The 23,182-nt window shown below is 44.3% G+C and overlaps 1 protein-coding gene across 4 annotated transcripts in view; it reads left to right on the forward strand.

Moving 5' to 3' along the window:
- The first annotated feature begins 881 nt into the window (after positions 1–881).
- The window catches only part of rxfp2l (relaxin family peptide receptor 2, like), a 144,303-nt gene continuing 122,002 nt past the window's right edge, over positions 882–23,182 (forward strand). For all 4 annotated transcript variants that reach the window (XM_041196217.1, XM_041196221.1, XM_041196220.1 and 1 more), the window contains exon 1: positions 882–1,066. In XM_041196217.1, the coding sequence (XP_041052151.1) occupies positions 1,021–1,066 (46 nt within the window). In that variant the 5' untranslated portion in view covers positions 882–1,020. The remainder of the gene's footprint in view (positions 1,067–23,182) is intronic.

Here is a 23,182-nt window from a genome sequence, read left to right on the forward strand (position 1 = left end):
CACTGCCTTCACAGATACTGTCCTTAGTCCCCAAAACCTGCTGCTTTTTTAACCATTCAAACTTTGCTAAACTTACACACACATCTTCCTAAACCTTTAACAGGCCACACATTGAAATACTTGTTGTAGGGCAAGCTGCACTTAACAGAAGGGAGGTAATTTGAATTGGAGCAAGGCCACCATTTATTACATGGGAGGAGGCAGCCATAGACGTCATGGACAGAGGGAGAGTAAGAAGAATAACGGATGGCTGGACAACATGCCACGCAGATTATGTGGCCACATTTCCTTTCTTTTTACTTGACACAACTCTTCTACTGGAAGGAGTAGATGTGGAGAATTCCTGTGAGGTCTCTTGAGGACTTGCTGATATATTGGCTGCAAACCAAGTCCTAACTGTGCAATAATGAATGGTGTACAAAGGCCGGGTCCTTGAATCCCTCTCAGATGTTACTCCAATTACATTTATATCCTGTAGAAGATGGCTGTTATGGTATAGTGGGATGGAGACCTCAGTGCCACTGGCATCCTCAGTGAAAACATGTTGAACGAGACTCCAGCTGTATTCACGACCCTGAGCTGCTACACGCTGACCAATGTCAGCCTGTTGAGGGAAGCCTTCAATAAATGAACACTATTTTCTTTTTGATCCTTGATCTTCCACCAGGAAAATAAAATTTTTGATTGATAAAAGTCGCTTGTGGGTAATTTAAAAAAAATACGAAATGGTACATTGGAATCGACCGCAAACCTCGCAAAATGCTATGGAGCTTTATTCGGAGTGTAACACTCAGCCCAGTGGAGATTTTTTTCTCTCTCTCTCGTAGGCTGGCCGCCTTGAGGTTGAACTCTGAGAACTGTTACTGGGTGTGAAGGTGGAGTTGGGCTGGGAGTGGGTTGACGAGACGAGACACAACTAGACGAGAGGCGGAGACTCTCTGAACGCCGATCCGGCATTCTCGTACAGACACACACACACACACAAGTCCTGGACCTTGGCGCCGATCATCATCCACCAGAATGGCACCTCTGTTACTACCACTCGCTGTTCTCACCACCATTGTGGGTGAGTTACCTTTTGCACTTTGCATATTTTTCGTCATCTCCTGCTTACAACGTTTAAACATTGCCTGGCTCTTAATCCAAGTGATATTTTCATTTAAAGGGAAAATACAATCTTACTTGGCTGCCTTCAGGTGCGCATTGAGCCGGACCGTGCAGAACATACTTTGGAAGTAGTTTCGTGTTAATTGCCATTAAGTCTGCTCCATATGTAAGTGCAGTCGAGATGCTTTAGTCCAGGGCTGATGTGAAAGAATACTTTCAAATGTATTTAATAGCCGGCGAGTCGGAGGGAATGAAAATGAATTTCGATGGGGCCGCGGACACGGGAGTTGGGGTGTATTGTTCCTGCCTTGGGTCAGGATGAATTGGAACTTTTAAAGCTGTTCTTGGATTTGATTGTGCCATGGAGTGTGAAGGTGGCGAGAACATAGTATATGATTATTTGACTAACAGTATAACCGGTTCCCTCCTACAGTTCAGATAAGGGGTCTACGGATAAACTGGTTGTCCCGACACTTTAACATACTGTGTACCCTGTTATTTCTTAAATTAGTAGTTAAATATTCAATCTGTAAAGAGTCAGTTTTTTTTTCCTGTGCAGAGTGTAAAGCTTTCAATGGCCTGGGTTGTAGTGGATCACCGGTGCTGTGCAGCGGATTTACAATTAGACCTGTGATCCAAGGACCGCTCACGAACTGAGACATCAGTGGGATTGAATAAACTGGAACCCAAAAGAGTTCAGAGTTTAAGTGACTGATCCCTCAGACGGAGCTACCGGCGGAGGGGGCGGGTAGAGAGAGAGAGAGAGAGAGCAAACTGCAAGCTCGGTGCCAACGTTAATGGGGGTCCAAGCGGGTTTTCAACAGGAATGACCGAAGTGAAATGCTTTGGATTCAGTAACACGGATCCTGATTACCGCCCGCTTGCGGGGTGCATGGTGAAGGGAAAGGGTCTCCCCTGTGGTGCTGCGCACCTGGCTAATTTCTCCAATTGTTCTAAGGTTGAAAGCGGTAGTCTTGCAAAATGCAGTCAGGCCAGAGGTAGCAGGTAGATTCTCATTTTACATCGCCAATTGGTTTATATTCATCTGGCATCGCACCACAACAGGTGTAAGTGTTTTCGGGGTTTCACTCTGGTACCGGTAACCATTGCTGTCTGTTTAAATGCACCCTGTTGTTTGAGACATTTTCAGGAGCAAGGCGCGGTATACGGTGGTCAAACTCTTAATCTCCCCAAGAGGAATAACGCTGGTCAAGTGGGAACTGCCGCATTGAAGATTAGCTTTATCAGGTTAATATGAGCCCCAACGATTTAGACAGGCATGACCAGGTTTCGTCCTTTCTCTGATACTGCTGCTTTTAATTTTGGGATATATGGAAGATTTTTTTTCAGGAAAACTCAGCAGTACTCTGCTCAGAGCTGCGGAAGCCCCTGACCCTCGGAAATATTGCTCTTAATATGAATATAACAACTATAAGAATTGTACCTCACTGGTTTATATTGCCATTCTACCCCCCGTCCACTCAAAACTTTGATACATTAAAATGTATAACATTAAATAAATAGCTCATTATCTTTCTTTAACTTTCCAATGTGATATCCCCGATATCATGCCAGGACTGCCATTTTATATATGGATAGGCTCAGCACACTGCATGTTACAGATTTCAGTGAATAGTTTCCAAATTTCTGGATCCCAGTTTCGTTCATGGACACAATCCAGCCAAGCAAACACTGAGCTCCAGTCGACGGAGTCAAGTAGTTTTAACATGTACCGCTCCTTCGAGGGAGGGCTTGCCAATGAATTGAAGAATAAAGACTGACTGATTGGATCAGGAATTTCACCCATTGGGATTAAATGTGAAATAGTTTGGTCCATTGAAATTCTGTTTGAATAATGAGAAGCATTCAATCCGTTTCAATTTTATATAATGGGAGCTAAAACAAATTTATTTGGTCCATTCAAATTCTATACATTGGATGGAATGAAAAATCCCTCATTTGGAGGGATTTGGCTGTCCTATATGAAACACATACGCAGGTACAGCAGGCAGTTAGGAAGGCAGATGTTACCTTAGCCTTTATTACAAGTGGGTTGAAGTATATAAGGCTTTGGTGAGAGCACCTGGAGTTCTGTTTTGCAGCTTTAGTTTCCTTACCTAAGGAAAGAATTTGAAGTAAAAGAGGATTGATTCCTGGGTTGAAAGGGATGTCCCATGAAGAAAATTAATGGACTGGCCTACAGTCTCTGGAGTTTAGAATATGTATTAATATTCTTCGCTCATAGGATAAAGAATCTTTGGCATTCTGTTCCCCCAAGACTGTGAATGCCCAGTTGTTGAGCATATTCAAGACAGACATCGGTAGTTTCTTGGGCACTGAGGGAATCAAAAAATATGGGGAAAGAACAGTAAAGCAGAGTTGATGCAGAAGTTCAACCGTGATTTCATGAAATGGTAGAGCAGGTTCAAGAGTCTGTATGTCCTATTCCAGATGCTAGTTCTTATGTTCTTATGCTAGTTCACCTTTTATATGATAGGACAGAATGGGAAGGATTTTGGTCTTTTGGAATTTTTCAGTGGGAATGAATGAGAAATTATTTGATCCACTAGAGCTTTACACCATATGAATGATTTTTTGAAATTTATTCTTTCACGGGATCTGGACATCGCTGGCTGGCAAGCATTTATTACCTATCCCTAATTGCCCTTAATAAGGTGGTGGTGAGCTGTCTTCTTGAACCGCTTCAGTCTATGTGATGTTGGGTTGACAACACTCAACTTTATGTCTGCATTGCCATCTTCAACTTCACAAACACCTGTCTGATTGTATGGTATCAAGTCATTAATGATCCATAACTTTGTCTGATAAAAAAAAGGACAAGGGCAGCAGATGCATCAGAACACCACCACCTGCAAGGTCTCCTCCAAGTCACACACCATACCGACTTGGAACTATATCACCATTCCTTCACTGTTACTGGCTCAAAATCCTGGAATTCCCCTCCTAACCTACATCATGTATGCAGTTGAAAATGATGACCAGATATTTAGAAAGTCTAATTGATAATCACAGCAACATTTGATTCAAGCTTACATGATACTTCAAAACACCTAGAAAATTCCAAACCATATATTGCATCTCAGATTACACATTTTGTCGATAAAAGGAAGAAACTCATGACTTTTAAGAATACATCAAAAGTAACATTGTATTTGCCAGCAATTTTATATTGCTCCCATTCAAAAAGCAGAGGTTAATTTGGCGTGTCTGAAGGTTTCTTGCCTTTTGGTTGCTATAAAAAGTGACTTTGGATTTTTAAGTAATTCAGATAAATTCAACGTTCATTTTGTTCATCAACCCTCGTGAACTCCATTATTTTGAACTGCTCCAGAGCCCATCATTGATAACATTTTAAAAGGGGTGCAAGAACACAGATTCTTGGGGATGCTCTGTACAAATCTTTGAAGTTACAGGACATATTAAAAAAGCATATGGGATCCAGGGCTTTATAAATAGTGCCATACAGTACAAATGCCTAGAAGTTATGCTAAACCTATATAAATCATTTTTTCAGCTCCAACTGACGTATTGTGTCCAATTCTGGAAATTGCACTGTATGAACAATGTAGAGAGGGTGCAGAAGAGATTTATTAGAATGGTTCCAGGGATGAAGGACTTAAGTTAAGTGGATAAACTGGAGAAGCTGGGGTGGTTCTTCTTAAAATAGAGAAGCTAAGAGGAGATTTGATATGGGTTATTAAATTCATGAAGGGTTTAAATAGAGTAAATAAAGAAAACTTTCCAACGGTTAAAGGGCTGATAACCAGCAGGCACAAATTTAAGGTTCAGTGTTTCATATAGGGCCTCCAATAGTGCAGTGCTTCATCAGTATTACAATGGAGCTTCAGCTTTTAGTTTTGTATTCAAGTGGGACTTGAATCCACAACCTCATGGCTCAGAGTGCTACCAGTTGAGCCGCAGCTGACATACCAGCTTGTCCCACTCTCCCACTCTTCCCCCTTAGCCTTGCAATTTTTATCTACTTAAAGTATTTATATAATTCCCTTTTGTAGGTTACTATTAATCTGCATTGACCACCCTATCAGACAGGGCATTCCAAATTTTAACCATACGTTAGGTAAAAATGCTTTTCCTCATGCACATTTGGTTCTTTTGTCAATCACCTTAAATCTCTGCCTGCTGGACTAGTAATCCATAGATCCAGGGTAATGCTCTGGGGACCCGGGTTTGAATCCCGCCATGGCAGATGGTGGAATTTGAATTCAGTAAAAATCTAGAATTAAAATTTGGATGACCATAAAACAAACGAATGTTGAATGTCGTAAAAACCCATATGGTTCACTATCTGCTGTTCTGTCCTTTCCTTACCTGGTCTGACCTATATGTGACTCCAGATCCACAGCAATGTGATTGACTCTTAAATGCTCTCTGAACAAGGGCAATGATAGTTAGGGATGAGCAATAAATGCGGGCCTAGCCAATGACACCCACATCCACAAAAAAGAAACTTAATACTCAGAGGCTGAGAATCCTGTGAGTAACATACCTCCTGACTCCCCAAAGCCTTTGCGCCATATACAAGGTGCAAGTCAGGAGTGTGATGGAACACTCTTCATTTGCCTCAAGAAGCTCGATGCCATCTAATCTGCTTGAACGGCACTCAATTCAACACCTTAAACATTCAGTCCCTCCTCTAATGGCAGCAGTGTGTACCATCTACCGGATACAAAGCAGCGACTTGTCATGCCTCCTTCGACAGCACTTTTGAAACCTAGAAGGGCAGCAGGCACATGGGAATACCACTACCTTCAAGTTGCCCTCCAAATCACACACCATATTGAACCATATTGCCATTCCTTCAGTGTAATTAGGTCAAAATCCTGGAATTTCCTCCCTAACAGAACTGTGGGTGTACCTGCACCAAATAGACTGCAGTGGTTCAAAGATGTAAAAGATGCTGAAATGCAGTGCAAACTTGGTGCTTGGAATGGAACTTTTCCATTTCCAGGACTGGTACCGAGCAGCACTTGGTCAGATACAACATAGCCACTGCAGAGTAGAGTTGCACGTTAAACAATAACAGTACAATTTGCATCTGTACAATCCTTGTGGCATCTGCAAATGAGATTACCAACGTAGAACAGTTTTGAATGTTGGACCAATGTATCTCAGATACTTGGTTAAAACTGCCCAAACTTATGCAGTGAATGTTATTTCAAATGTCTATTGACAGAAGCACAGTGTGTTAGCCTACTGGACCACCCTGCCCCTTGTCTTCCTTTTCAGCCAAGTCACTAAATACAACAAGCTGTTTTTTTCCTGTTTGACGCTTATCCTGTACTTTGGCGGAAGAGGAACAGAAAACACATCAGACTTCTTAATTTCAATGCGTTTAAGCCAGCAAGGTGCAGGCTGATGTCATACATTTGGAACAAAAGACTGTCACCATTCCCTCCACATCAGTAACCAGCAGAGAGAAAAAGGTCCCTTTTTAACATGTTGTTCTTGCGTCAATGAAATAATAAAAATGAATTGTTGGTGGGACTTAGACAATGTATCAGTACTTACTGCAACAAATATATACTGTATGGCATACTCTTCCAATATTTAATTCTCATCCTAGATTCATTTGTATTCCTACATAAATAAGAGTCTAAATGAGGTAAAGGAGCAAAGGCATCTAGGGGTACAGATACACAAATCACTAAAACTTGTGATACACATTCGTAAGGTCATAGAAAAGCAAACAAAGCACTTGGATTAATTTTAGGGGGATAGAATTCGAAAGGAAGGAAGTTATTTTAAACTTGTATGCAACCTTAGTTACACTTTGAGTATTCTGTACAGTTTTATTCACCGAATTACGAAAAAGGCCATAGAGGCACTGGACAAGGTGCAAAATGATTTGCAAGGGTGATACCATAAATGAGAATGTATAACTATTACAAAAGACTGAACAGGCTGGGGCTTATTATCTTTGGAAAAGAGAAGGATGAGGGATGATCTATCAGAGGTCTTTGAAGTTATAAAGGGGTTTCATAGGGTAGATGCAGAGAAGACACTTCCACTTGTGTGAGAGTCCAAAACTATATATATAATATATAAATAGTCACTAATAAATAATTCAGGAGGAACATTTTTACCCAGAGAGTGATTAGAATGTGGAACTTGCTACCACAAGGGTTAGTAGAGGCAATAGCATAGATGCCTTTTAGGGGCAAGCTAGATAAGTACATGAGGAAGAAAGAAATAGAAGGTAATGCTGGTAGTGTTATTTTTTAGATTAATTTACAGGGTGTGGTTGTCGTTGGCTAGGCCAACATTTATTGCCCATCCCTAATTGCCCTTGAGAAGGTGGTGGTGAGCTTCCTCCTTGAACTGCTGTTAGATGAAGTGGGCTGCAAGGAGGCCTGTGTGGAGCAGAAACACCAGTATGGACCAGTTGGGCTGAATGGCTTGTTCTGCTCTGTAAGTGCTATGCCTGAATTATGTTGAGCTGACAGCACAGAAACAGGTCATTGTACATACACATGAGTTATTGTTGTAAGCTGTTTCAAACAGAGTGTTGAGGCGTAGCATTTCATTACCACCAGACGATACTATGTTATTATGAACTACAGATTGTGATACAAAGAATAAATTTTAAAAATGGAAACTTTTTCAAAACTTTGTGTTTTCAATTATAGAATATTTAAGTATGTGATTTCCTTGTTACAATCTACTGAAAGACCCGACCTTCCCACCATACAAATGTCGCTGGGTCAAGATAACCTGGAACTTCTTTCTAACAGTGCTGTGCTACACCACATACACAACCACAGCAGTTCATGAAAACGATTCACCACCATCTCCCAGCACTTCGGGATGTCGGCCTTGCCAGGGATGTTGACATCTCACAAAATAATAAAATAAAGTTTTAGAGCACATAGAGCTCTGGATTCCCCTGTACCTCATGCTGTAGCCAGTATTGTGTTAGCTCTGGGTTAGTTGATAGCATTCTTGTTTATGAGTCAATTGTGGATTCAAGTTCCACTACAGAGGCAAGAGCTCATACCTAATACTCCAGAGCAGTACTTGGATTGACTGGCACCCCATCCACCATCTTCAAGCACAGTAGCGGCAGTGTGTACCACCTACATGATGCACTGCAGGAATTCACCAAGACTCTTTCGACAGCACCTTCCAAACCTACAACCACTACCATGTAGAAGGACAAAAGCAGATGTTGCATGGGAATACCATCACCTGCAAGTTTCATTCCAAGCCACTCACCATTCTGACTTGGAAATATATCGCTGTTCCTTCATTGCTGGGTCAAAATCCTGGAACTCCCTCCCTAACAGCACTGTGGGTGGACCTACGCCACACGAACTGCAGCGGTTCAAGAAGGCAGCTCACCACCACCTTCTCAAGGGCAACTAGGGATTGACAATAAATACTGGCCTAACCAGTGATGCCCACATCCCATGAAAGAATAAAAAAAAACAAATTAAGAAATAGTTGCACTGTTTGAGGTGCTGTCCTTCAGCTGAGACATTAAACCAGAGCCCTCTCTGCCATCTGAATGTCATAGGATCTTCTACATTCATCTCTTTAGAAGAGCAGGGGAGTTATCCCTGGTATCCTGGCCAACATTTATCAGTCAAATAACAGATTATCTGGTCATTATTGTCCACCCAATCCTTGCTCAGTAACAAGCTTGTATCCTTACGTCAATCCTATCCCAGTACCAACTATGTTAATTCCGTCTATTGTCCCAACATCAGTCCTGTATCCCTGCACCAGAGCCTGCCCCAAACTGTAACCTTTCATTCCATATTATCCCAATATCAATCCTCTTTCCACCTTCTCCCTCCCTAATCTAGAACCTATCTTTCATTTAAAGTTATATTCATTTTAAATTCATAACACTTGGTTTATCAGTTTACAATTTTAATGAGAATGACTTGACTAATTCGATAATCCCTTTACCTTATTGCTTTATAATCAAAACTATAAGATTACGCTTCTAGTTTCCTACCCACTACCAATGTTTTCTAAAGAGAATAAAATGATCTCTGATCATCCCTACAGGTTAATGATATTTTTAGCGCAATTGCTTTTTTTGTTTTATTCTTTGCTAATGTCCCCATGCCTTTGTGGGTTCCAAAATTGGATGGAATTTTTAATACTTCATTAATGCTCAATATTACTTGTTGGACATGGACTTTGTGCTCTGTTCCCCTCTTTTGTGTGCTATCCTGTCCTATGAACATACTAACATACAAAATAGGAGCAGAAATAGGCCATTCATCCCCTCGAGCCTGCTCTGCCATTCAATAAGATCATAGCTGATCTGTTAGTGTTTCAAATTCCACACTCCCATCTACCCCTGATAACCATTGATTCCCTTGTCTAACAAGAATCTATCTATCTCCACCTTAAAAATATTCAATGACCCTGTCTCCATCACTTTCTGTGGCAGAGAGTCCCTAAGTCACGCAATCCTCTGAGATAAAGAAATTCTCCTCATCTCTGTCCTATAAGAGCGACCCCTAATTTTAAAACAGTGCCTTCTAGTCCTGGACTCACCCACAAGAGGAAACATCCTTTCCATGCCCACCTTGTCACTACTTCAATCAAGACACCCATCACTTTTCTAAACTCCAGTGGAAATAAGCCCAGTATGTCTAACCTTTCCTTATAAAACAACCTACTTATTCTAGGTATCAATCTAGTAAACCTCCTCTGAACCATCTCCAATGCATTTACACCCTTCCTTAAATAAGGAGACCAAAACTGCATACAGTATTCGAGATGTGGTCTCACCAATGCCCTGTATAACTGAAGCATAACATCCTTACTCTTATGTTCATTTTCTCTTGTAACAAAAGATAGCATTCCATTCGCCTTCTTAGTCCTGCAAGAGAGAGGGCAGTATGCTAACGGTTAGGTAGCACTGTGTATGAATGTTGTGCCTGCCATAGCTGAATGGCTAGAGGTATGTGGATGCAGTGAATAGGGGATGTGAGGCTGGCAGGTTTGATAGGTATGAGGGTGAGATGGAGTATCTGGATGTTAGGCTTGAGTTCTGAGTGGCACGGCGTGCTGCTGGGTGAATGATGATGCATTGAACAGTGTGAGAGGTTGATGGTATTGGGACAGGACATGTGTGTAGAGGCATTCACTGACCTTGTCTAGCCATGTAAGGTCATTCGACTTCTTGTGGCACTGCTGCCATGTCTTTGAGTTCATACTTTGTGAATTGAACTCCCTGACTACCTGCTGCCACTCCCTTCTGAGTTTGGTCTTTGATGGTCTCTTGGCCCCTCTCTCATCCCACCCACCTATACCACTAATGCCTGCTGGACTCTCTTGCTATGCGCAGGGGCTGCCGGCAGCATTCAGAAGTACAAAGCAGCATGGGAGCCATTCGGAAAAATGCAAGAATCATTCAGATAAGATGGTAAACACTGCTTCCATATTGTTTACAAAAACAAAAATAGCTGGAAAAACTCAGCAGGTCTGACAGCATCTGTGGAGAGGAACACAGTTAACATTTCCAGTCCGTATGACTCTTCACCAGAACTAAGGAAAAATAGAAAAGAGGTGAAATATAAGTTGGTTTATGGGGGGGGGGGGGGGGTGTTGCGTGGGACAGGTAGAGCTGGATAGAGGGTCAGTGATAGGTGGAGATTGCCAAAAGATGTCATAGACAAAAGGACAAAGGGGTGTTGACAGTGGTGATATTATCTAAGGAATGTGCTATTGGTGACATTAAGGGTAGAAAGCAGGACAAGCAAGGGACAGATAGCCCTAGTGGGGGTGGGGTGGGGGGAAGGGATCGAAATAGGCTAAAAGGTAGAGATAAAACAATGGATGGAAATACATTTAAAAATAATGGAAATAGGTGGGAAAAGAAAAATATACATAAATTATTGGAAAAAGGGGGATCGGGAAGGGGGATAGAGGAGAGAGAGTTCATGATCTAAAGTTGTCGAACTCAATATTCAATCCAGAAGGATGTAAAGTGCTGTGCCTCCACCTCTTTTCTATTTTTCCTTAGTTCTGGTTAAGAGTCATATGGACTCAAAACGTTAACTGTGTTCCTCTCCGCAGATGCTGTTGGACCTGCTGAGTTTTTCCAGGTATTTTTGTTTTTGTTTCGGATTTCCAGCATCTGCAGTTTTTTGCTTTTATGTCCATATTGTTTAGCTTGATCTGAATGTGCGACGGAGGTCAGGAATTATGAACGTTGCACCCAAGGAATGAAGCTAACCAATTTCTGGCATTAAATCTCTACCTTTGATGGCCTTGCCTCATTATCTGTCTTGAACTCTTTGTAGCACCGAATCCCTTTTTCAATCACCTATCATTCTATCTAGCGTACAATCCTTTATTTATAACCATGTCTTTTTCTCAATTTATTCATAAATGTCAATGGGCTTAGAATCGTCCTTCCTTCCAGCTATTTACATCAGCACTTATTTATATGCTTGCCTTTAAATCTGCTTCTTATTAATTATGTGCTTGAACTCATCAAGTTAAGTGATGTTGTAAACCTACCTGTGTGTATCAGGATGACCAGTTACACAATAGTATTTATTAAATTGCGCAGCTGACCAGGGTTCCATGATGTGGCTAACAGCAGGCTCTGAAAGGAAACATTCTTAGAAGATAATTGTAACTTTTTATTAGCATTGACTGGCAATGATAACCTGCCATAATGCAGTTAAGCACAAAACGAATGCCTGTGTTCACATTAGTCTGTTGGAAAGTATTCTGTTACAATCCTTGGCCAGATTTGGGATGTGGAGGGAGATCCAGTTAGGGACTTTGTTTAAAGTAGATAAAGATTGAGATTCAAAACACCTGCTTTTGGAATAAAGCCACGAGATTCCATAGGTTTTGAACAAACAAAGAAACAAACTTTACTATATAAGTTCAGAAAGATAAAACGATTACAATATGTATCTTATACTCTAACATTCAGGCTAAGTATGAAGTCCGATTCCATGGGCTTCTCAACACCCCCAATCAGATGTCTGTCACATTGTGTGTCAACCAATCTCACTGAAACGTCGTCTTTTTCATAATAGTTTCCAGTCTCCACATTTGAAGATCTTGCCTTGGAATTCTTTCTTAACATCACTCCCACTCGGACGACTTTAACAATGGCCCACCTCACAGGGTTTCTGTCTCGCCTTCCAAGATTCCTTGTCTCTCGATTCCTGAGTCTGCAATTCAGCCTCTACTTACTGGTGTAATTTCAGCTCTTTTCCTAGCTTCATTGAGCTGGCATTGCCCCGAGTTTCTCCGAACTCCTGTCTCCCAGCTATATATGACTCCCAGGGCTTCCTCTGAGCCCTCTTCTCAGCTCCTCAGAACATTTTGACTGCATGGAGCTCCTTCCCCCAGCTCCTGTCTCTCCCAAAACTGATTGCCTCAAGAAAAGCTGTTCACTGACCTTTGAACTGATCTAGTGACTTATTAAAACACTCCCACGTGGTCCCACCCTTGTTACTAGGCAGGAACCAATGTAACAAGCATTGGAACATCCTGTACCTTAAATGTTACAATCTCCACAGACTGCTGATTTCGCACCCCGGGACACAAAGATGAATGACTTCATGACAAGTCTGAAATGCCTTTTCAACCTCAATTTTCTTCCTGCTCTGCTGCAAAGGAACAGATTCTAACTCTGTCATCTGCTCCAGACCTACAGCCTTTCCAGAACTCTGCATTCCTCCACCAGTGGTCTCTTGTGCCTCCCCCACTTCCTGTGCTCCATTCTTGGCAACTGTGCCTTCAACCATCTCAATCCCGAGCTCTGGAATTCCTTCCCCAAACCTCTGCCTTGCCACCACTCCCTCTTCCTTTAAGACACTGCTTAAAACCCAGTTCCTTGACCAAGCATTTGGTCATCTACCAGACTATCTCCTCCTATGGCACTGGTGCCAATTGTTATCTGATTATGGTCCTGTGAGTTGTTATTGTTGTTGATGTTGTCATTGGCTTATAGTTTTTGTTCCAAAGATGCCAGCAGTCATTTTGCTGTTTTTCCCTAGGAGCATGCATCATGTGTGAGGCTGGACAGGGAGATGCTAAATGTCCATCATCCTACTCTGCTGCTCTAACTACTGGGGAACAGGAATTGTGATACTCCAGGGAGATGGGACCCTGACACCAGTATCCTGAATCAACCTATTTGAATAAAAGAGGCAATCACCTGCACCAGTATCAGAACGTCCTGCATATACATGAGCGAGATTGGGTGCAAAAGGCAACACTTGCCTGCTGCATGTGGGTAAACTCCCTCTTGAACAGCACTGTGGGTGTACCTACACCACAGGGACTGCAGCAGTTCAAGAAGGCAGCTCACCATCAGCATCTCAAGGGCAATTAGAGATGGGTAATAAATGCTGGCCTAGCCAGCAAAGCCCACATCTCATAATTTAATTTTAAAAAACCTTGTGGACCATGGCCTAATATATTAGCGAAGGCTAAATTCTTTATAGGATGGTAAATTTCACTTTTGAGCCATTAATCTGCTAGTATGTTCCAGCTCATCACTTTGGCCTGGGAACAGTCCTATATCCCCATTCAGCTGGAACTGGTATCTTGCTGACATCCTGTTTGCTTGGCATAGAGGAGACAAGAGTAGAAGGAATTACTGTGGTTAACACTATACCTGCCTTCTTTTGAGACGTCAGGATTTGAGGGGATGATTAAAGCTACTTTCCCACTTTGAATTAGAGGTCTGCTGTTTTGAGGTACCTCTCTATTTCCCACTTCCTGCCCTTTATCACCAACCATAACTTAATTGCAGCTATGCCACAGGGCCAACATTCAGGACCAATAGAGAGGCAGCAAGCCATTTAGCTGCATATAATAAAAACAAAAAACTGCGGATGCTGGAAATCCAAAACAAAAACAGAATTACCTGGACCTGGAAAAACTCAGCAGGTCTGGCAGCATCAGCAGAGAAGAAAAGAGTTCTGTTGAAGGGTCATGAGGACTCGAAACGTCAACTCTTTTCTTCTCCGCCGATGCTGCCAGACCTGCTGAGTTTTTCCAGGTAATCCTGTTTTTGTTTTGCATTTAGCTGCATAGTCCATTGTATCCTAATCCTAAACAAATGACCACCTGTCTGCACTTCACAACAGGGATGATTGGATAATAATCGGGAATGATGACTCTCTGTCTTATGTTTTATCTCTCTTGCTGGGGACACCATGGCCATTATAATAACCCAACTGATGTCTTGATTGAGATAAGCTAACTCAGTACACTTGGGGATTAAATTTGGGATGTTGGGAATTGTGTGAGTCAGTATTGCACCACTTGATCTGTTTACCCAATAAGGCAGAAAGATATTGTGGAATCTCTATTACTAAAGAAAAATAAGCACTTCCTGATCTTTTATTCGGGATTGGAACATGCTTATTTCCTTTTTCACTGAGCAGTGAACTGACTAATACCCATTGCACTGTCAATTTTTCTAAAGCACAGGAGGCCCTTGCCATAATACCTATGTGCACAGAAGGTGGTTTAATGGATGCTGTTGAGGGGTGATCCCTTTTCTTTGATGGTGACTCATTTTTCTGAGTTGAAGGGGTTTCTACATCTGATAGCATGTGGCCATGTTGTGCTGTCATTGTCCAATTTCTTCTATTATAGAGCTCATTATGTGTCCATATTCCATAAATAAAGAGACACTAGTGCCAGTCTTTAACATTGAAGCAATAGTTTTGACCTTGTGCATCCCCTTATGTAAGGAGTTCCAGCAATTGTGAGGCATCATGACAATCTTAAAGATTCTTCTTGCTTTCTGGCATTTAGGACTTCTTCTTTAAGCCAAAGGGGAAAAAGATGTGGAGGCCTTAATTTTTAACCTCTAAAGTGCTATGCCATGCGATTGTAAGAAACGGGGGTCACAGCGATGATTTTGTCACTGTTTCTGCTATTGGTCCCATTACAGTTTTTTCAGTTATGTTTGATTAAAACACAGATGGTGATATATCAGTAATGCTGTACATGATGGTATCATTTAGCAATACCCGAAATAAAGTAACGTGCATAAGCAGGTTAATGCCATAGCAACATGACCCTCTTGGTTTAAAAAAATAGAAATATGATAAATATCAGTGAGGTCTCTTGTTCCTTTTTTAGGTTAGAAGTTTCTTTTGATAATTGAATTACATTACAATGAACAGCTAGCTAATGAAAGGCAAAATAATCATCTGATGTTCATACCCCTGTTTGCGTACATATGGGAGCACCAAGGGTGAACCAGCTGTAATAGAGTTGTAGCAAACAGAAAGTCACAAAGTTTTGAGTTTGTGAGCTTTTTGGTGCAGCTTCTAGAGTTCAACTTGGTTTATATAAAAAGCTATGCTAGAACTGGATGAAGTCATTATTGAAAATTACCCAATTGTTATTGTCACCCGGACTCAGTGCTTCTCAGGATACAGGTTTCATTTTCTGACTTAATGTGACTACATTCTATGCCACACATTTTATTTTTAGACAGTTCTGCTGGATGTATTGGGTCACACTGACCATTCACTTCGTACTCGAGCTCTGTGCTGTCCTGCCTGCATTTCCATTGTTTCCAGTTGGACCACACATGTTATAAGGAGTATGGTCTGATATCATTAATATGGCAGAGTCTGGGTAGTTCAAATACAACGTGGAACTATAGAGTTTTTGTTTTGAGAGAGTCTCACTGTTAGGATCCTTCTGGTGTTGATTAACCTGGGGCAGAATTTTCTGCCTGTCAGGCAGGCCATGCGGGAGCAGACGTGGGTGGGCATGGACTCGATCAGGTCTGCGCTGCCATTTTACGCGGACGGGCCAATTAAGGCCCACCCAGCGTGAAACTTGGCTCCCGAGGACAGCGGGAGTGGGCAGGCGGCAGCGGGACTCGCTATGACCGCCGGGTCCAATGGCAGCCCGGTGGCCTGTTTAAAAATGCTCCTGCAGCCTTGCAAAGGCTATCAAACATGGCTAGCAGAAGAGCTCCCCAGAGCGCTGCTGGTGAGCAGGCCAGGCAGGAGGGTAGGGCAGGGGCCTACTTTTGCCCCTCATTTCTCAGACGATTGCCTTGCTGCCCTCCTCGGGGAGGTGGCAGCACGGCGGAATGTCCTCATTCCGAGGGACGGGAGGAGGTGCGCCCCCCCCCCCCCCCACATGGCCAAAACTGCCTGGGAGGAGGTGGCGGAGGTGGTGAGCTCCCACGGCGTGATGCAGCGCACTTGGATCCAGTGCCACAAGCACTTTAGTGACCTTTTGCACTCTGGAAGGGTGAGTACCATGTTGGCATTGGTCGGTGAGCCCAGCAGGTAGGCTTTCCCCCCTGGTCACCACCGCCCCCGACTCTGAATACAGTTACTGCATTGAATCATTGACGGCATGTCCCCTTCGCTGGGTGGGCCAGCAGATATTACCCATGCCAAGGTCACCCTGAGAGGGTGTTGATGAAATGGGTTCTGCAACCGTAGCATGTGGTACAGTGACACCCACATTACTGTTCTGGGGGCAACCGAGAGGATGTGCACCTATGCACAGTGTTGCAACTGCAAAACAAATCAAAGTCAGGGTGTTGAGATGCTGGGAGGGGAGCTTCCAGGTGGCGGGGCACCGATCCATCTGCTTCCCTTTGCGTTCCATGTGCTTACCTGTGCCTCCTTGCTTAGAAAGGTTGGACCGTGTGGTGCCAAATGTGGTGTAGGCCGCATTTGGCCAAGGAGGGGGGGGACAGGCCTGGCATGTGAGTGCGCGGCAGCTGTGAGGTAAAGAGGCACTGTAACCCTGCAATGTTCTAGACTAGTTGGGGTAGTTCGGCAGCAAAGAGATTCCAGGTACAAGTTGCAAATGCTCTTTTCTCCTTTTCAGGAGAAGAATGCTCATAATGCTGCCGAGCGGTTGAGGACTGGCCCAGTTGGCCATCTTTTCCAGGTTCAAGCAGGAAGCCCTCGATCTGGAGAGGCGTCATGCGCCCAGGTACACCGGTGTCGGTGAGGTTGGGGTGCCACGGGCAGGTATGTTAGCTCAGCATTGAGGTCACCGTTAGTGTCCCAACAGCCATAATACTGCTGAATGTTCAGTGATTGAAGTTTGCAACATGGCTTGACCATTGCTTATGGAAGGATGAGCGCTTAATGATCCGGGGAACAGGGATGCACATTGACATTGACTCCATGTTAACTAATCAAATGTCCTTGTTCTTCCTTTCAGCATCAGCAGATCAGGGCCAGGAGGAAGAGGCAGAGGGGCCCCCTCTCACACTGAGGGTCCTGAAGTATATGACCCACAGTGTCACACCATCTCTGCCAGGCAGTTACCAGTGCAGATACTAGCACCTTGGTGGGAATTAGATCTTTGGCTAGTGTCCCAGGGAACAGCGGTGAGGGCACTTCATAGTTGCTGGAGGAGCTGGCAAAGGCAGAGAGTGCCCATGGCGCCAGCAGTCGGAGGACCAGGAACGTGCTCAGTCGGTGGCTGATGATGTGCCTCTGAAGTCGTCCATGAGGCAGCAAGTGCTGGAAATCCAGTAGACTGTGCGGGAGGATCTGGCAGAGATACATGAGGCTATGCTTGGCTTGGTCTCCATGGTGGAGGAGTCCACGTGGACCCTCGCCAATGCAATGAGCCTCATGGCCGAGCACCATGCTTCCTCCACGGAGAGAGTGGTGACTCTCGAGGGCTTCCTGGGGATGCGCATGGACCAGCAAGCCCTCACATCGGCATTGACCTCAGCTGGTCAGTGCCAGTGTGGGAGATGGTCTGGGCACCAAGTTTCCCAGCTCGGTGCCCATCCATCTACAGTGAGCAGGGAGGTCCGAAGCAACCTCACGTCGGCACAGCAGCTGCCTGTTGTCTCTGTGGGCTCCTCTGAGGGCGCTCCGGATGAGGGCAGCCAGCTCCTCCGCCCCTCTGCCATCCGATAAGGCTCAGACAACTGGGGAGTTGCCAGCTGTGGAACTGGCCGCTCCCTCCCAGGAGGGGCCAGCACAGGCTCCATGGGCCAGAGGACAGCCGCCAAGGTCAATGAGGCCAACAGGACAGCACAGTGAGCAGGCCCGCATGCCAGTGCCAGAGAGGGGACAGCACCTAGATGTAGCACCCAAAAGCATTATGCACCTAAGGCACACCACAGGTTTCTCACTGGTGCTTTTGAGGTGCCCTGCAATAAAGTCATGATTAGTTGGTGTGTTGTTTAACATCTTTGTCATTTTTGTTATATCATTAAATTTAGATATGCGACCATGGCTGAGGTTGCCTCTTTTTCTCAGCAGGTGGATGGTTACTCATGATGTTATGAGTGGATTGTGTCACATTGAGCTTTATTGACAAGGCCCTTAGTTAATGTTCCTATCCAGGCAGATGTGGCACTCAGGTATCGAGTATGGCGCCTACAGCACAGGCTTTTGTTGGAGGTCCATCTGTGGTGTTCTAGCTGAATGTTCATTGGATTAAAGTCTCCCGGGTGTCCCTACCTCCCTGGGGCATTTCTGGGTCAGCATCTACCCCCTCAGCATTTCTCTGTGCGTGCTCATCCTCAGACTCACTGCTGGGGTCATCATGTGCAGCCGCAGCAATTGCATCTACATATTCATCCACAGAGTCGCCTCATTTCAGCGCAAGATTGTGGAGAGCGCAGCATGCAACCACTATCAATGACACACGATCTGGGGGTACTGGAGTGCGCCCCCTGAATGGTCCAGGCATCGGAAGTGCATCTTGAGAAAACCGATGGCTCTCTCCACCACAGCCCTTGCGGAGGTGTGGCTCCTATTGTACCGCTGCACAGCTTCTGTTCTTGGATGGCAGAGAAGCGTCATGAGCCACCTTCTGAGGGGATAGCCCTTGTTACCCAGCAGCCATCCATCCAGCCGGGCTGGAGCACTGAAGAGCCCTGGCACCTAGGAGTGTCTGAGGATTTATGCATCATGGGAGCTGCCTGGGTACCTTGCACAGACTTGTAGAATCAGTATCCTGTGATCACACACTATCTGCATGTTCATGGAGTGGAAGCCCTTCCTGTTGACGAAGGCACCGGGCTCACCTGCTGGTGCCTTGATGGCCACACATGTGCAGTCTATAGCACCCTGGACATGGGGGAAGCCAGCAATCACCGGGAAGCCTCTGGCTTGCTGTGTCTGGCTGGCCTGATCCCAGCAGTAGTGGATGAATGTCAATGCATGCCTGAATAGAGTGTCTGTCACCTGCTTGACTCAATTGTGGACAGCTGATTTGGAGACAGCACAAAGATCACCCACTGAGCCCTAGAAAGTGCCAGAGGCATAGAAGTTGAGGGCAGCTGTGACATTTAGAGCCACTGACATGGGGTACCCACCCATACAGCGGAAATCTCAGGGCCTATCTTCTCACAGATAGAGTTGACTGTCTCCCTTCAGAGACAGAGCTTCCTTTGGTACTGCACCTTAGAAATACTGAGGTAGCTACTTCGCCGCCTGTAAACCCTGGCAGCATGATAGCGGCGTCTTCTGCAGCCCCTTCGACCTTGGACTTCTTGTTGGCCCTGTGCCCCTTGTGCCTGTGCCTCTCCTCCCAAAGGTGGCCCCCCTGGAGGCTGAATGTGGACTCCTGGCCTCCTCCCCCTTCTGGCCCTCCCTTCCTCCTCAGAGGAGGTGCCTCCAGTGGAGAGCACAACTCCCATTCCCAGGCTAAGGGAAGGCTTCCTGAAACCTGCAGGCCCCAAAAAGGATCTTCACTGTTGAGTGCTGATCTGAAGGTTGAGTCCTGTCCAATCAGCTGGTATGAGTTTTGAAGTATTTCTGCTCACATAGGCAATGTCAGTACTTTCAAAAATAAATATCTGACTGAGGACATTTGCGACCCCACTGACTCCTCTTATCCCATCCGTGGATGAGGTTTATACAAATGTGTCCTACCCGCTTGCCCGTTGCACCCGTACGACAACCTGAAGATCGCACAGGCCCTGAAAAATCACCATCAATTGGTGCCTCAAGGGCCTTAAGTGACCCCTTAATTAATGGTGGGCGCGCATCGGAGATCATCGTGCGCCCACCCACCGAAATATCATGATGGCACACGGTGACACTCTCCCGACATCACCGCATGTAATTTTACACGTCAGTGTGTAGGGCCTGCCCCCACATGCCAACGGGAAAATTCTGCCCCTAACGGTGAAACTGTCCCACAGAAGTTGACAGCTCAGTAAACTCCCACTCTGTATAAAGCATTCTTAGGGGTTAGATGCATCATAAAATTCCTTTAACTCTCCTACATCAAGTACTTAAAAGTCAGACAGACTATGGATTGCCAACAAAATTAAGCTCCCTCAACATTGTCGCATGAAGTCCTGCAGCATCAGGTGCCACTTAGGTTATATCTGGAATAAAGCTCCTTCTATTGATCTAGTCTGACATTCACCAATATCCCTTATACATTATGGATAGTGTGTGCTATAGGTTCTTAAAAATATGGAACTCAGTGCGCAGTGTGCAGTGTCTCACTGCGAGAGAGACAGAGTGAAGAGACTTCTATCCCATTAGTCTGGTTGAATTTGAACCAAGCTAGAACAGTATATAAACCCTGTGTGCCATTCACGCTAGCCTCTCGTGCAATGTTTTTAAAGTTATCCCGAAAGGTATCAGTAAAATAAAAATGTATTTATGCAACTCTTTACATAAATTACTTTTTGAAATGTAATGATTATTATGTAGGCAATAGCACTATCAACATTTTATATTTATACAATACTGTTAACATAGAAAAACATTTCAGTATAAGGGGGAAAGGGGGCATTGTGGTAAAGGAGAGAGGAGACCCAACAGGCAGCAACATATTAAAAACAGAGAAATGATCAGGTGATCCGATTTTAGGTGAGGAATTAAAGGAAGTGAGGGGATTTGGAAAACTCTTGTTCAGTTTCAAGTAGAGCCAAAGAATCTTTAATATCCACCTTTCGAGCATGCAGCTTTGTTCTAAGGTTTCATTCAAAGAATGACACCCCCGATAAAGCTTCCTGCCCCCAGAACAACTGAGTTGAATTGTGAGGAGTTTAGGAGCTTCCTTGTCAGTATGATTTAGAGCATCATGATCAACTGCATCCTTTTCCCCTAGCCCACTGGGTCAAACTTCCTCTAATTCACCCCTCCCACCCTGAACTTGCATATTTCTCTAGTTTCTCATTTATCTCCCCTCATGCCCTCTCCAAGTTCATCTTGTCCATGAGACACACATCCTGCTCCCTTGACCCTATTCCCACTAAACTACTGACCACCCAACATGTCTTCCTGCGCCTCATGTTAACTGATAATGCTACTGGTTCTCTCTTCTCAGGTACTGTCCCTCTCTCTTTTAAATTTGTCATCCATCTCCCCAAAAGGCAACCCTTGACGCATCAGCCTTGCAAAATTTTGTCTTATCTCCAGCCTCTCCAGCCTTTGAACAAGTTGTTGCCTCTCAAATCCTTGCCAATCTTTCCTGGAATCCATGGAGCAGAATTTTACAGCCCCATCAGGTCGGGGGTGGGGCCATAAATTGCAGCAAGCCATTCAAAAGTCCATTGACTTCTGCAGGACCGTAGAATCATGCTGGCTTAAAATTTCACCCCAGTTTGAATCCCTTCAATTACATTTCCATCCTGCCACTATATCGCTCTTATCAAAGACACACTTGGTGACTGTAACAAAAGTAAATTAGCCCTCCTCATTCTTCATGACCTGTCTATAGCTTTTGATGCCGTAGACCACACCATCATCCTCCAAAGTCATGCATTTCTCTAATACCATTCTTACCTAAGCAGTCATAGCCAAAGAATAACCTGCAATGGCTTCTCTTTCCTCTTCTACACCATTCCCTCTGGCGTCCTCCAAGCATCTCCCTTTGGCCCCCTCCTATTTCTTAACTACTTGCTGCCCCTTGGCGATCTCATCCAGAAACACAAAGCGCCAGTTTCCAAGCATAAACTGACAGCACCCAGCTCTATCTCACAACCCCTCTCTGCTCCTCTTCTATGGTTCTCTGCCTGAAAGCAGGTTTGACCCACAGTGCAACGATGGTATGGTGGCAAGGAGGCAAGTCCCGAATCCACCCCAGCTGGAATGGGGATCAAACCCTGTGCTGTTGGCACCAATCTGATCTACATTGGCTTTCAAGACAACTGAGCCAACCAGCACCCCGCAAGGAGTCCAAGTTGCTGTGGCATATATATACTTTTATATGCATGTTGTAGCCTGGAGTTATCAATAGTGATGGTAGAGGCTCCAATTCCTTTCCATCACAGCATCTTCCTCAGCCACCAAGTCTTGAATTGGGACTTAAACCTGGAGCTTCTGGTTCAGAGCCAGGAACATGACCCACTACACCATAAGAACTACTCTTCCACTACTCTATTGTTGCTAAATTATCATATTGTTTATCCATATCCAGTACTGGATGAGCAGAACTTTCCTCCAACTAAATATTGGGAAAACCACAGCAATTATCTTCAGTCCCCACTACAAACTCCTTTCCCCAGCCACCATCTCCGCCACTCTCAGTGGCAACTGTCTGAGGCTGTACTAGACTGTTCACAACCTTGGTTTCATATTTGACCACATATAGGCACCATCACAAAGGCCACCTATTTCCACCTCTGTAACATTGCTCGACTATGCAACTCTTTCAGATTGTCTGCTGTTGAGATCCTCAGTCATGCCTTTGTTATCATTCGGCCTGACTATTCCAATGTACCCCTGGCTGGCCTCCAACATTATACTTGAAAGTATTATGTACTGAAAGGAGGATAGTGATAAACTTCAAGAGGACTTAGACAGGGTGGTGTAATGAGCAGCCAAGTGGCAGAGAATGCAGAGAAGTGCAAAGTGATTCATTTCTGGCAGGTAAGTGTTAAATGTTTTTGATCACTTCAAATGTCATTATCGGATGTTATATTATAAGTTAGATATGTTTTTACTGCAGTGGTTGTTCATAGGATTCTGTCCTGTAAAGATAAGTTGACCATTACATTGACCAGAATTGTGTAAGTGTTGAGATATATTAGAGTACTTTCCCCACAGAAATAGTGAAGGTTGAAATAGTGAGGGTTCAGGGCCAATGTGTTCCTGTAAATGTCAAG

Source organism: Carcharodon carcharias, chromosome 9, assembly GCF_017639515.1.
Source record: "Carcharodon carcharias isolate sCarCar2 chromosome 9, sCarCar2.pri, whole genome shotgun sequence".
NCBI lineage: Eukaryota > Metazoa > Chordata > Chondrichthyes > Lamniformes > Lamnidae > Carcharodon > Carcharodon carcharias.